Source organism: Nerophis ophidion, linkage group LG04 (assembly GCF_033978795.1).
Source record: "Nerophis ophidion isolate RoL-2023_Sa linkage group LG04, RoL_Noph_v1.0, whole genome shotgun sequence".
Lineage (NCBI taxonomy): Eukaryota > Metazoa > Chordata > Actinopteri > Syngnathiformes > Syngnathidae > Nerophis > Nerophis ophidion.
The window spans coordinates 55,338,746-55,352,542 of record NC_084614.1 but is presented as its reverse complement, the minus strand read 5'-3'; the positions used below and the strand labels follow the sequence as shown (position 1 = coordinate 55,352,542).

At 39.2% G+C, this 13,797-nt stretch overlaps 2 protein-coding genes across 11 annotated transcripts in view; both read left to right on the top strand.

Annotated features, from left to right (window-relative positions):
- LOC133551594 (ryanodine receptor 1-like) overlaps positions 1-6,615 on the top strand; it is a 70,730-nt gene extending 64,115 nt beyond the window's left edge. For all 7 annotated transcript variants that reach the window (XM_061898474.1, XM_061898472.1, XM_061898469.1 and 4 more), the window contains 10 exons: positions 243-285; positions 368-501; positions 576-636; positions 1,247-1,393; positions 4,764-4,898; positions 4,968-5,124; positions 5,321-5,385; positions 5,462-5,562; positions 6,021-6,072; positions 6,157-6,615. In XM_061898474.1, the coding sequence (XP_061754458.1) occupies positions 243-285; positions 368-501; positions 576-636; positions 1,247-1,393; positions 4,764-4,898; positions 4,968-5,124; positions 5,321-5,385; positions 5,462-5,562; positions 6,021-6,072; positions 6,157-6,252 (991 nt within the window). In that variant the 3' untranslated portion in view covers positions 6,253-6,615. The remainder of the gene's footprint in view (positions 1-242; positions 286-367; positions 502-575; positions 637-1,246; positions 1,394-4,763; positions 4,899-4,967; positions 5,125-5,320; positions 5,386-5,461; positions 5,563-6,020; positions 6,073-6,156) is intronic.
- A 157-nt stretch (positions 6,616-6,772) lies between these two features.
- Positions 6,773-10,918, top strand: LOC133551595 (uncharacterized). Of its 4 annotated transcripts, none has more exons than XM_061898476.1 (5): positions 6,773-7,466; positions 8,053-8,227; positions 9,297-9,330; positions 9,436-9,607; positions 10,468-10,918. In XM_061898476.1, exons 1-5 carry the CDS (start codon positions 7,424-7,426, stop codon positions 10,809-10,811), a joined length of 768 nt encoding a protein of 255 aa, XP_061754460.1. In that variant the 5' UTR covers positions 6,773-7,423; the 3' UTR covers positions 10,812-10,918. The 4 variants fall into 4 exon arrangements, with proteins under 4 accessions (XP_061754460.1, XP_061754463.1, XP_061754459.1 ...); XM_061898479.1 differs by having other exon boundaries at positions 6,788-7,466; positions 8,087-8,227; XM_061898475.1 differs by having other exon boundaries at positions 6,799-7,466; positions 7,969-8,227.
- The last annotated feature ends 2,879 nt before the right edge of the window (positions 10,919-13,797 follow it).

Here is a 13,797-nt window from a genome sequence, read left to right as displayed (position 1 = left end):
TTAAAGTGTACAGTTGGCAAAGTTGCTGTTGGTTGTTGGCCTCTTAGGTTACCAGTACTTCAAACGCAGCTACTGTACTGCTATGCTGTGGAGTTTATAAAAAATACATCAGCCACAGCTTTTTTATTCGGTGCTAATTAGAGACCGTGCTTGTGTAGACTCAATGGTTTACTAAAGGCTTGAACTGGAGACTTTACAGTATCTGAAAATCACATGAAGAATAATGTCTTTTTTCCTCATAGTTCCTTCCCAAACAACTACTGGGATAAGTTTGTCAAACGAAAGGTAAGTTTTATTTGCTTTGCAGCCTAGACAAATATATCGGTTTCATCCACATTTATTTTAAGGTGCAAATGTCTGCATCTAGATTTTGGATAAATATGGAGACATTTATGGCCGAGAAAGAATTGCCGAACTGTTAGGTGTTGACTTAGCGTCCCTGGATGTGAGTCAGCAGCATGAAAAGAAACAAGAGGAATCTGACAACTCAGCATTTGCATGGTATGTAAAAAAAGATGCTTTGGATGTTTTAAATTGTAGTGGAATTTAAACTAAAGCTTTGTTTGTGTTATTAGGGCTACAACCATTGACATCAAGTACCAGATCTGGAAGTTTGGTGTGGTGTTTACGGACGGTGTAAGCATCAGAAATTATCATTCAGTTTTTCTGCCCTTCTGTTTTAATGAATAGCTGCGGATACTTTATTGAAACATATTTTAAGACAAACATATATTTTATGACAAAATACAAATTAAAAATACTTTTTATATTCATGTTTTTGGCACGGCCAGTTTACATTGATAAATCACAAGACCAAGAATATACGATGACCTATTTTTTTCACGGAAATGTTTCTAGGGAAACAGTACTATATAATAATAATGATAATGATCATTAAAACATAATATATGACCATGTAAATAATATTGCAATAACTCTGAAAATATTATTTGAACGTTTTGATTGATTTTGTCAAATACATTAATTTAACATTTAATGCGTGATTAACTATCATCAAAATAACAGGACAAAGGGACTTGGGTGAAAAGTCCTATTACTGAGGAGGTTTTTTTAGCACTCAAACAACAGCACACATTTCTCTACCGGAGTTTTAAAGTTGAACCAACATTTCAAGTTTTTTCGACAGTCGCTTACTTTGTTGGTTTTAGCACAGATGTGTGGAAAGTACAAAAGTTCCACTCATGTATGACTTATTTTCTATGTTGTGCTCAAAAATCTCTTTCAGACCTTCCTTTATCTGTGTTGGTACATGATCATGTCTCTGCTCGGCCACTACAACAACTTCTTCTTCGCGTGTCACCTGCTGGACATTGCCATGGGCGTCAAGACCCTCCGCACCATCCTGTCTTCAGTGACACACAATGGCAAACAGGCACGTGAATAAAATAAAACAAAAAAAACAATGTAAAATACTCTCTTTGCAAAAAACTATTGTATACTACTCATTACACTAGTAGTTGAGTTCTTCTAGTCCAGAGGATCTTAACTTTTTTTACCACAGGGCCCAAATTTTCCCCTACTGAGTGGCTTGAGGCCACCTCACATATTAACACCGAATTAGAAAATGGATGGATGGATAGTAATCTTACTCTTGAATTTAATTATATTCAATAATTATGTCTAACCTACTTACCGTTTACAACAGGGGTCGGGAACCTTTTTGGCTGAGAGAGCCAAAAAGCCAAATATTTTAAAATATATTTCCGTAAGAGTCATATAATATTTTTTTTAACACTGAACACAACTAAACACGTGCCTTTTTAAGTAAGACCAACATTTCTAGAGTATAGTAGGTCTCTTATTCTTTGTAATAACATTGTTATTATGAAGCTAACTGTGGAGGGGGCGTGACCTGCGGGCCTGCAGCGACAGGTGCGTAGAGGGCCCACCTGGGCCTAGTTATCTAATCACCTGTCACTCTGTTATAAGCAGCAGCCAGGAGGAGAGACTGGGTTGGGGCTGGAAATACTATTGCTGGAAAGCAACTGAGAGACTTATTGAAAAATAAAACAATATTGTAACCCTGAAACAGGCTCTCATGTCGGTGCTTGGGGGTCTGAAGAACCCCCAGGAGGGCAAGCCCCACACTAACCAGTAATAAATAAATAACTTCTTACCATTAACGCAACTTCTTCAACAGGTGCGTTAGAAAACGGATGGATGGATTAAAAATGCATGACAATGTTTTATATTATGAAAATTATTTTTAACGCTGTGATTACAAGTGGAATTATTCATTACTTATCGTGTTAAGCAACGTCAGCTCAGATTTATCAGAGAGCCAGATGCAGTCATCAAAAGAGACACATCTGGCTCTAGAGCCATAGGTTCCCTACCCCTGGTTTACCACCTGGTCAAATGATACGAAAGCATGTGTTAATCACACAAATTATTATTTATTTAACACATAAACCTTAGGCTAGGTCAGGCTGATTTAAAAAATAAGTACTAACCAAATATATTGCAGACAAAGGGACACATATACAAACCCCGTTTCCATATGAGTTGGGAAATTGTGTTAGATGTAAATATAAACAGAATACAAGGATTTGCAAATCCTTTTCAACCCATATTCAATTGAATGCACTACAAAGACAAGATATTTGATGTTCGAACTCATAAACTTCATTTTTTTTTGCAAATAATAAGTAACTTAGAATTTCATGACTGCAACACGTGCCAAAGTAGTTGGGAAAGGACATGTTCACCACTGTGTTACATCACCTTTTCTTTTAACAACACTCAATAAACATTTGGGAACTGAGGAAACTAATTGTTGAAGCTTTGAAAGTGGAATTATTTCCCATTCTTGTTTTATGTAGAGCTTCAGTCGTTCAACAGTTCGGGGTCTCCGCTGTCGTATTTTACACTTTATAATGCGTCACTTATTTTCGATGGGAGACAGGTCTGGACTGCAGGCGGGCCAGGAAAGTACCCACACTCTTCTTTTACGAAGCCACGCTGTTGTAACACTTGTCTTGCTGAAATAAGCAGGGGCGTCCATAATAACATTGCTTGGATGACAACATATGTTGTTCCAAAACCTGTATGGACCTTTCAGCATTAATATTGCCTTCACAGATTTGTAAGTTACCCATGCCTGGGGCACTAATACACCCCCATACCATCACAGATGCTGGCTTTTGTACTTTGTGCCTATAGCAATCCGAATGGTTATATCCCTCTCTGTTCTGGAGGACACCACGTCTTCTGTTTCCAAATATAATTTGAAATGTGGGCTCGTCAGACCACAGAACACCTTTTCACTTTGCATCAGTCCATTTTCGCTGAGCTCGGGCCCAGCCAAGCCGGCGGCCTTTAAGGATATTGTTGATAAATGGGTTTGGCTTTGCATAGTAAATAAATAAATGGGTTGTACTTGTATAGCGCTTTTCTACCTTCAAGGTACTCAAAGCGCTTTGAGTAGAGTTTTACTTGCACTTACAGCTGTAGCGACTAACTGTATCTACTGACATTGGTTTTCTGAAGTGTTCCTGAGCCCGTGTGGTGATATCCTTTACACACTAATGTCGGTTTTTGATGCAGTACCGCCTGAGGGATCAAAAGTCCGTAATATCATCGCTTACGTGCAGTGATTTCTCCAGATTCTCTGAACTTTTGATGATTTTACGGACCGTAGCTGGTAAAATCCCTAAATTCCTTGCAATAGCTCGTTGAGAAATGTTGTTCTAAAACTGTTCGACAATTTGCTTACAAAGTGGTGACCCTCACCCCATCCTTGTTTGTGAATTACTTAGCATTTCATGGAAGCTGTTTTTATACCCAATCGTGGCACCCAACTGTTTCTAATTAGCCTGCACACCTTTGGGATTTTACATATAAGTGTTTGACGAGCATTCCTCAACTTTATTAGTATGTATTGCCACCTTTCCCAACTTCTTTGTCACGTGTTGCTGGCATCAAATTCTAAAGTTAATGATTATTTGCAAAAAAAAATGTTTATTAGTTTGAACATCAAATATGTTGTCTTTGTAGCATATTCAACTGAATATGGGTTGAAAATTATTTGCAAATCATTGTATTCCGTTTATATTTACATCCAACACAATTTCCCAACTCATATGGAAACGGGGTTTGTATAACTGACACAAAATAAATGTACATACGATTATATTGTGCTAAAATAAATAAACAAAATTAATATTGAATATTTTTAACTAAACTGTCAATAAAAAATTAATAAAAATACAGCTTCACCACATAATTTTAGGCTTCAGATAATTCTATATGACATTAGCTTCAGACTTCTTTAGTTTGAGATTGTCATTACTGCTACAAGTGATGGAAAAGTGTATTACAACAGAGTACCGCTGCGGCCCATAAGGACCACAGCTGAGAAACAGAGATTTTTTCCTTGCGCCTCTAGGGGGCGCTCGTGGCCCAACAATGGGCCCCAGCCCTATGGTTAAGAAACACTGTCTCCTCTCAATGCCTTAATACATCCATCCATTTTCTACCGCTTATCCCTTTTGGGGTCGCGGGCTGTGCTGGAGCCTATCTCAGCTGCAATCGGCGGGGTACACCCTGGACAAGTCGCCACTTTATCGCAGGACCAACACAGATAGACAGACAACATTCACACTAGTATTTAACCCTTCGTCCTAAAATATCTGCAACTCATTTTCCCTGGTTATGAGTTAAAAATAAGATAAATGGCGCTTGTCAGCATTACTTTTTTTTTATTTTTTTTATGCCAAACTTTGCTTCTTTCATCCTTCTAGCTGATGATGACTGTCGGCCTGCTAGCAGTGGTGGTGTACCTCTACACGGTGGTGGCTTTCAACTTCTTTCGCAAGTTTTACAACAAAAGCGAGGACGAGGATGAACCAGATATGAAATGTGACGACATGATGACTGTGAGTCGTTGCCTTCGCAGGGTCTGCACCAATCTATGAGTTATGCCTCATTTTTTTTTGTTTCTCCAGTGCTATCTCTTCCACATGTACGTGGGCGTACGTGCTGGTGGGGGCATCGGCGATGAAATTGAGGATCCTGCCGGGGATGAATATGAGCTATACAGAGTGGTGTTTGACATAACTTTCTTTTTCTTTGTTATTGTCATCTTGCTGGCCATCATTCAAGGTGAACAAACTTATACACAACTTAACATTTGACAATAGTGATTTAGGGCTATATAAATAAACATTGATTGATTGATTACATTTTATAGAACAACACTGCAATAAACTTTTTTTTTTAATTAATACCTTTCTGATAGCCTAAATCAAAACTGACCGATATAATCTCATACAAATATTTGTGTGTGCCTATGCTGCAGGTTTGATCATTGATGCCTTTGGAGAACTCAGAGATCAACAAGAGCAGGTCAAAGAAGACATGGAGGTACGTCATTTAATTGTTATGACTGGATAGTTCAGCACCATTTCTCCAAAAAAAAGTCACTGTTTTTTTTCTATAGACAAAATGCTTCATATGTGGCATCGGGAGCGATTACTTTGACACAACGCCGCACGGATTCGAGACTCACACGCTGGACGAACACAACCTGGCCAATTACATGTGAGTACGACTACATCTACTGTATATGTTTTGTGCTAATGTAAGTGTTTATACAAAGCGCGTCAGAAAAGTTCCAGGACTGTTGATGTTAACCAAATTATTTCGCCTACTGCAAGTTCTTACCACAGGGCTCGATGATCAACCAGCACATTGATGAATAGATCCTGCTAGGTATGCAAAGGGAAAAGAGGCGACAGTTGTGGTAGGACAACAATGCCCTGACAACATGGTCGTGGCGACGGAGCTGCAGATGAGCCCAGAAAAATATTTCCAGGAGTGCATGAAGGCTGTGTGTTAGACGTCTTGGAGAGACCTTTGAAGGAGAAAACTTTTAGTTGAAATACAAATGTTTTGACACTAGTCGTGGAACTTTTCTGACACACCTAATATGCTCTTGTATGCTCTTTCTATTTTAACATATGCTTTACAGGGAAAATTAACATGTCCACACTTCTTAGGTTCTTCTTAATGTACCTTATCAACAAAGATGAGACTGAACACACTGGACAGGTTAGTCCGATTCCTTTTGATATTTAGTTGTATATACGTGGCATCAACTTGTTCCCATTTCCTCTTCTTTATGTGTCTTTACAGGAGTCGTACGTATGGAAGATGTACCAGGAGCGTTGCTGGGACTTCTTCCCTGCTGGAGACTGTTTCCGAAAGCAATATGAAGATCAGTTGTCATAAAGAACAAGTACACTTGCACTCTCAGAACTCCTTTGTATTACTTTATATGAAATACTTCATGAACATGCATGACCTCACTTTAAGACACCGTGAGTAGAGAAAGCTTATATGCAACAAGCAACAATAATTGCATTGACCGTAATCAAACGTACACTGTTATTTAAAATGTGCCTTAGAAACACCTTACCAGCACAGAAAGAGGTTATGTGTGTTTTCTTTAGACTTTCAATTTTTACAGACATAATTATTTATGCAAATCCATACACCAGATATTATTTATTTGTTTGAAATTGTGTTTTGTTATCTGTGTTTAGTTTTGTTTTGATTCTGCATTGACTGATGATGAATACATGTTTGTTTTTATCCTGTGATGTGATCTTGTCATCATTGAAATGTGTATTATTTATTCTCACTTTAATTTGATGTGGACATCTCAGCTGGTCGTTTGCTGGGGTGCAGGTTTGGATGAAAAATGAGCTGAAGAGGTTTAGAGATTTAAGCGATTTAGCTCAAAACAAATCTGTAATTATGTAATCACACTGTACAAGTTCACACTTAGTTTCCTCTATATAAGTAACATCAAACATCATTTTATAACAATAGTACACTCAGAATGATAATATACCTATTATTGTGATTATTCTTTATAATTTCAAACTGCAGTGTGTCATACATAGGTTGTTTATAGTTTAGGGTGAACATATTTAGCTGGAACAGTGTGTCAATGGAGATATTATTTTTTTTGATTGGCACCCATTAGAAACATTGTAGCAAGTAACAATCACAATACTTAGCATATTGTTAATATCTCTCTGACGGTGCCAATCAAAACCAAGCCTTATTATCTTTCTCACGGCATAATCTTTTATAAAGCGCTTGCATTGCATCTCATTAGATTACACTTAAAATTTGTTTCGCCAAGATGCAAGTTGTTGATATTGAGAAACAGACATGTCACACACACATCCATAAACACACGCAGCAAACAGTATGTGCATGCGTGCTATTACAACCTTTTCTGCTCCCAAAAGCGGCCAAACATCCCATCTGAATGCGGATTAGGGATGAGCATTAAAGCTCACATTGAGCCTCATGTGCTTTCTACCCATCCTGTCCTGCTCGCTACATTTCTGACAGTCAGTCAATCGGAGTGGACAAAGCGGTTGTCAACATGAGCGTCTCTGGAATCCATCAAGGCACACTCAGAATGTATGGTGAGTACAAAATCTTATTGTCCTGTTTTGTGACTTGTACAAGTTTTATGGTCATGTGTCTGCATCTGTTTAAAATTCTAACACAGAGCGTTATAAAACAAATATCAGCGTGTGATAGTCCCGTCTAGATTAGGTGACAGTAGATGTGTGGGTTTTAATCAGTTAGTAATTTGCTTATTTCATAAAGCATATGCTCTTGACTGTAAGCACTGTATGCTCAGGCTGAGGGTCCAGATGTGAGGGTGTGATTTTGATAGAGGCACACACTCGTTATTATGTTCTGATTGGTGTAACGTCTTGATCCACCAAACATCCAACTGTCTCTATAATCCGCTGAGATGATGGACGACAACATGGTCATGCTGTAATCCAGCAACTCTTAATGTTCCCGGGATCACTGTGCCCAATACAGTCAATAAGCATGCTTTGGATGAGTACAAATTATTCCAAGCAGTGACCTAATCAGATTTTTTTGCCCTCCTCCCTCAATTCTCATATTAAGGAGGATTTATTTTCAAACAATGGAAGAAGAGGTTCCTGCTCCTGACAGCTGAAGGCAGCCTTTTTGTGTGTCACCACGCTTCAGCTCCACCTGACCAGATGGTGTCGTTGCAGAGCAGCTGTGAGGCCATTGTGGAGGGCAAGGAGATCCTTGACCTTCCAAAGATGCCTGCCGGCGGGAGCCGAGATTCCTGCTTCGCTCTCATCTTGACCCAAAATAAATACCTGCTCCTGATGGCCGACACCCCTGCAGACTGCAGGTTAGATTGGTTTGGCTCATCTAGTGGCCAATACTACCATAGTATTGATATTTTTAGTTCATTTAGCCATTTTATGTTTGACATTGCTTAATTTCAGCCAAAATTACTTTTATTTTTCACCCCAAAAGAAATCGAATACAGTGAAGCCGCAGACTTCAGAAGTGCCAACTGATTTGATTGGTGCAACTGTCAGAGGTTTTCGTTGTAAATAAATCGTATGAATGGTTTTGGCTTAGTTTTTCTGCCGGATGCCGTTTCTGACACAATCCTGGCAGGGAATCAAACCCACGCCCATACCTGCATTCACACTAATGGTTTTCTTTGTTATAATGTATGCTGTAACACATTTTCCTTATTATCACGGTGTGATGCTATTTTGACTTGTATTATTGTAATATACATGCATTCACAATGAGACTAATAATGTACAACAAACAAAATGTCACTTAATTATTTTTTATCATTCACAATATATGCTAGCATTTTCACTAACTAATCGGACAGAAATAGTTATAATATATGAATGCTGACCAAAAGGGTATTGACTAAATTGCCATTTTTCTTGCTTTAAAATCAAGCAGACTGACACTTTTCTACAGTGAAACCTCGATTTTTTTATCGCATCACAAACTATATTCTACATTGATAATTGTGTAAATGCTCATTCATATAATTATAGTTTTTTCCTGAATTGGTACTTGAAGGAAAACAGTTTTAAAACCACTGCTTTAGATTATTGTGTGAATCACAAGAATACAACTTAACTAGTTAAATGCGGAGAGACTAGCATTCACAATAACGCTGAATACTACCCAAACATGTCCGTGCAGTTTACTTAAACTTTTTCTCGAACAAAGACGCAATGATAGAATAACATCTAAGAAAATCATAGCACTTAGGAAAACTCCAATTAAATTGTTTTAATGTCATCATCAGCCAATAGGGGGCACATGTACATGGTTGATTGTATTTTGTATGTAGTGCATTTCACATAGTATGTCCTAAGACCCTGCGTGATCGCTGAATTATCATTTTGTGTAAATAACAGAGTTACTTCTTTGCTTTGTAGTCAATGGCTGAACGTGCTGAAAAAAGTCAAACAAGTGAGTCAGAATTTTTTGTTTGTGGCATAAATGAAGCAAAGACTAGGCTGTTTCTACAGTTCATTTTCTACACAATCCATGTTAATGCCTTTTCTGTTTCTGCAGAGCGTCTCTTCACCTCTTACTCTTTGCAAGCGGCATCAGGTGCCGCCGCTCAATATTGCTCTGAAAAACCTGGTACCCGATCAAATCCAGGATAAAGATCCACCGATCCCACCGATCAGCAATGGCGAGGCACTTTCACCAGGGCCTCTGATTGGCTCCCCAAAGGACAAAGGTCAGTGTTAATGTGCTGTCTTTAGCTAATTTTTAAAGAGCTCATGATGCATCAATAGATGTGTGAAAAAAAGTTTTTAGATTTCTTTCCGCACAGTTCATATTGTATCCAACTCTCCCTGTCCTTTTCAAGATACATTGTTTTCAAACTTTTGACTGATAGTGTAAGTGGTGTGCTCCTTCCAACTATTGTGTAACTTCCTCTGCTGTGGGTTGCAGATAATCACCCACTTTATGGTGGGTGATTTGTTTTGGGTCTTGCCTAGCAACAAGCGGTTCTGCAAGAATGAACGGTGATAAAAAAATCCTTTGTTGCAACATTGTTATGTTTTAAAATGACTGACAATATCGGTATTATGATTTAGCACCGTGGTCCTCAAACTTCTTTCACCTAATGCCACCCATAGAAAACACTTGCTTCCTTAACCATAACCAACATTAAAATACAGTAGCATCGCGTACTGTATTACAGTAGAATAATTATTACAAACAAGGCAGATGTTTTATTCAACAAGGATATTTAATATTTTGGCCACTGTAAAATTAAACACCGGTTGAACAGTAACACTGTGTTTAAATATAGGTAAATAAAACATTTTACTTGATTAAATCGAATAATTTTTCGGCACACTATTAGATAGAGCTTGTACCACAGTTCAAAAATCACTGGTTTGGCACATGTAATAATAAAAAAAAAAAATCGCATGAGAAAGTAGGAAAAAATATTTTACTGTTATAATATCAGTTGGTGCGCTACAGACACATACTGTAGAACCCATACATTTTACTTGGAGAATGTAGTTTATCAATATTTGAATGTGTGCTTTGTACATAATGTGATATCACGTGTGTGTCAAACAGTCAGGGACTCTCCACGCACAAAGTACTACAAAGGAGGCAGGCCCTCGGTGGGCTGCCTGCGTCACGGCACCATCAACAACACTCAGACGGTGAGGACCGTCTACCTGCTGATGGGAGGGGCCGCCGCGTCGTCTGCTATGGGCTACTTGGGCTCGTGCTCGCCTTCCGGTCTGGACGCCAAAGCTTCCGACTTGCCCCTCAGCGCAGATTTCTCAGATGTGGGACCGGCAGGGGCGTACCACACCGACAGCCCCGCCATCACCTCCCCACAATTTAACAGCTTTGACTTTGAAATGGCAGATGCTGATTTTAACGCTTTTGATTGTGGGGGGTTTACTTTCTGATAGTCGCAAGACTCCCCTTCTGTCCCCCCGTGACAACACTCAGTGCAACACGCCATGTGCTTTGTGCATGACTACCCACACTGTGTGTGTATGTATATATATATATATATATATATATATATATATATATATATATATATATATATATATATATATATATATATATATATATATATATATATATATATATATATACATATATATATATAAGTTTTAACATAATCAGCACTGTCAGTGATTGTAGATTTTGGTAAAATTTCAACTTAAAATGAATGTTTTGGAAATCTACTAACCCTACCACTGAGTTAGTTAGACCTGGACTAATCGTAATGCTATACAGTAAAAACCTCATCATCACACACTGTTCATCCCTCAAATGTGAACTTGTACATTAAGTAAAACTAATATGTTGTGTATACGTGCTACTTTGTCTTGTTCAGCAAACCAAACGTCCTTGCAGTATCAGGCGTCTCAAGTAGGCAACTACCACCGGATTTTGAGAAGCTCACCAAAAAATGGTCATAAACTATGTGTCGTCTTTTTAGGAGACACATGAACACAAATAGCATGAATTGACAATCAGTGTAGTAAGTGCAATCAAATGTAAAAACAAAGTAAAACACAAGTGGCATGTTTCATTTCATTTTGTCTCAGAGTGAAGAGTTGGAGACACCTAATGTATTATGAAGACAAAAATGCATTTTCACACAGAGATGAAAGGTTTCACCAACCATAAACTTTGTTAAATTGACCCATTACACAATGTGTATCTATATTTGTGTTGCATTGATGTTTTTTTTGTTCTTCTTTTGTACTAATGACAATATTAATCGATGATGTGACTTTTTAAGTAGAGTATCTGTTTGGTGTTGACTTTTTATTTAAACAACACCCTTCGAATCAGAAGTTAATGTCAGCCTTGTAAAATGACAAAAATAAACAAACAGCTGTTTGTGTTAATGTCATTTGCATTTCTAGTAGTGTAAGTGGACTGTATCATACTGAGAAGCTTTGTCACTTTATTATCTTACACCATTTAAACTGACGACAATCATGAACATGGTTTGAATTGTTATGTTTTTCTAATCTTGTGGAAAATTAGAAGGAGTGCACAAAAAAAAAATTGTTTTGCATCCCGATTCAAAATCCATTCATCCAGCCATCGATTTTCTACCGCTTGTCCCTTTCAGGGTCGCGAGGGGTGCTGGAGCCTATCTCAGCTGCATTCGGGTGGGAGGCTGTGTACACCTTGGACAAGTCTCCACCTCATCACAGGGCCAACACAGATAGACAGACAACATTCACACTCACATTCAGACACCAGGGCCTATTTAGTGTTGCCAACCAACATATGCCCAGGTGCATGTCTTTGGTCATCATTTTCGAGAATCGATTTAAAACGTTCTTTTTTCTGGTAAGAATTACATTTTAAAATGAATTTTTTAGGCCATCTTCCTGCGACCAAAATGAGCTTTTGTAACCTATAACAGTTTATGAATTTGTTTTATTATAATTGTTAAACCAAATAAATCAATTCGAATTGAGAGTCGTGTTGAATCAGGAATCGGATCGAATCAGAAACCCCTAAAAAATTGGTACAACAAAGATAAGCAGACGAAGATAGTCTTGTTATCTTTACTGAAAACTCTTACTCTTACACATAAATGACTTTACGGTTGCGTTTTTCTAACTAAGGTGCAATGATATTATAATATGACATATTTCCTTATCCATCCATCCATCTTCTTCCGCTTATCCGAGGTCGGGTCGCGGGGGCAGCAGCCTAAGCATGGAAGCCCAGACTTCCCTCTCCCCAGCCACTTCGTCTAGTTCTTCCCGGGGGATCCTGAGGCGTTCCCAGGCCAGCCGGGAGACATAGTTTTCCCAACGTGTCCTGGTTCTTCCCCGTAGCCTCCTACCGGTTGGACGTGCCCTAAACACCTCCCTCGGGAGGCGTTCGGGTGGCATCCTGACCAGATGCCCGAACCACCTCATCTGGCTCCTCTCGATTTGGAGGAGCAGCGGCTTTACTTTAAGTTCCTCCCGGATGGCAGAGCTTCTCACCCTATCTCTAAGGGAGAGTCCCGCGACACGGCGGAGGAAACTCATTTTGGCCACTTGTACCCGTGATCTTATCCTTTCGGTCATGACCCAAAGCTCATGACCATAGGTGAGGATGGGAAAGTAGATCGACCATAAATTGAGAGCTTTGCCTTCTGGCTCAGCTCCTTCTTCACCACAACAGATCGATACAACGTCCGCATTACTGAAGACACCGCATCGATCCGCCTGTCGATCTCACGATCCACTCTTCCCTCACTCGTGAACAAGACTCCTAGGTACTTGAACTCCTCCACTTGGGGCAGGGTCTCCTCCCCAACCCGTAGATGGCACTCCACCCTTTTCCGGGAGAGAACCATGGACTCGGACTTGGAGGTGCTGATTCTCATTCCGGTCGCTTCCCACTCGGCTGCAAACTGATCCAATGAGAGCTGAAGATCCCGGCCAGATGAAGCCATCAGGACCACATCATCTGCAAAAAGCAGAGACCTAATCCCGCGGCCACCAAACCGGAACCCCTCAACGCCTTGACTGCGCCTCGAAACTCTGTCCATAAAAGTTATGAACAGAATCGATTTCCCTATATTTAAAGGCCTACTGAAATGAGATGTTCTTATTCAAACGGGGATAGCAGGTCCATTCTATGTGTCATACTTAATCATTTCGCGATATTGCCATATTTTTTCTGAAAGGATTTAGTAGAGAACATCCACGATAAAGTTCGCAACTTTCGGTGCTAAGACAAAAGCCCTGCCTCTACCGGAAGTTGCAGACGATGACGTCGCAAGTGTGGGGTCTCCTCACATATTCACTTTGATTTTAATGGGAGACTCCAACAAAAAGTGCTATTCGGACCGAGAAAACGACATTTTCCCCATTAATTTGAGCGAGGATGAAAGATTTGTGTTTGAGGATATTGATAGCG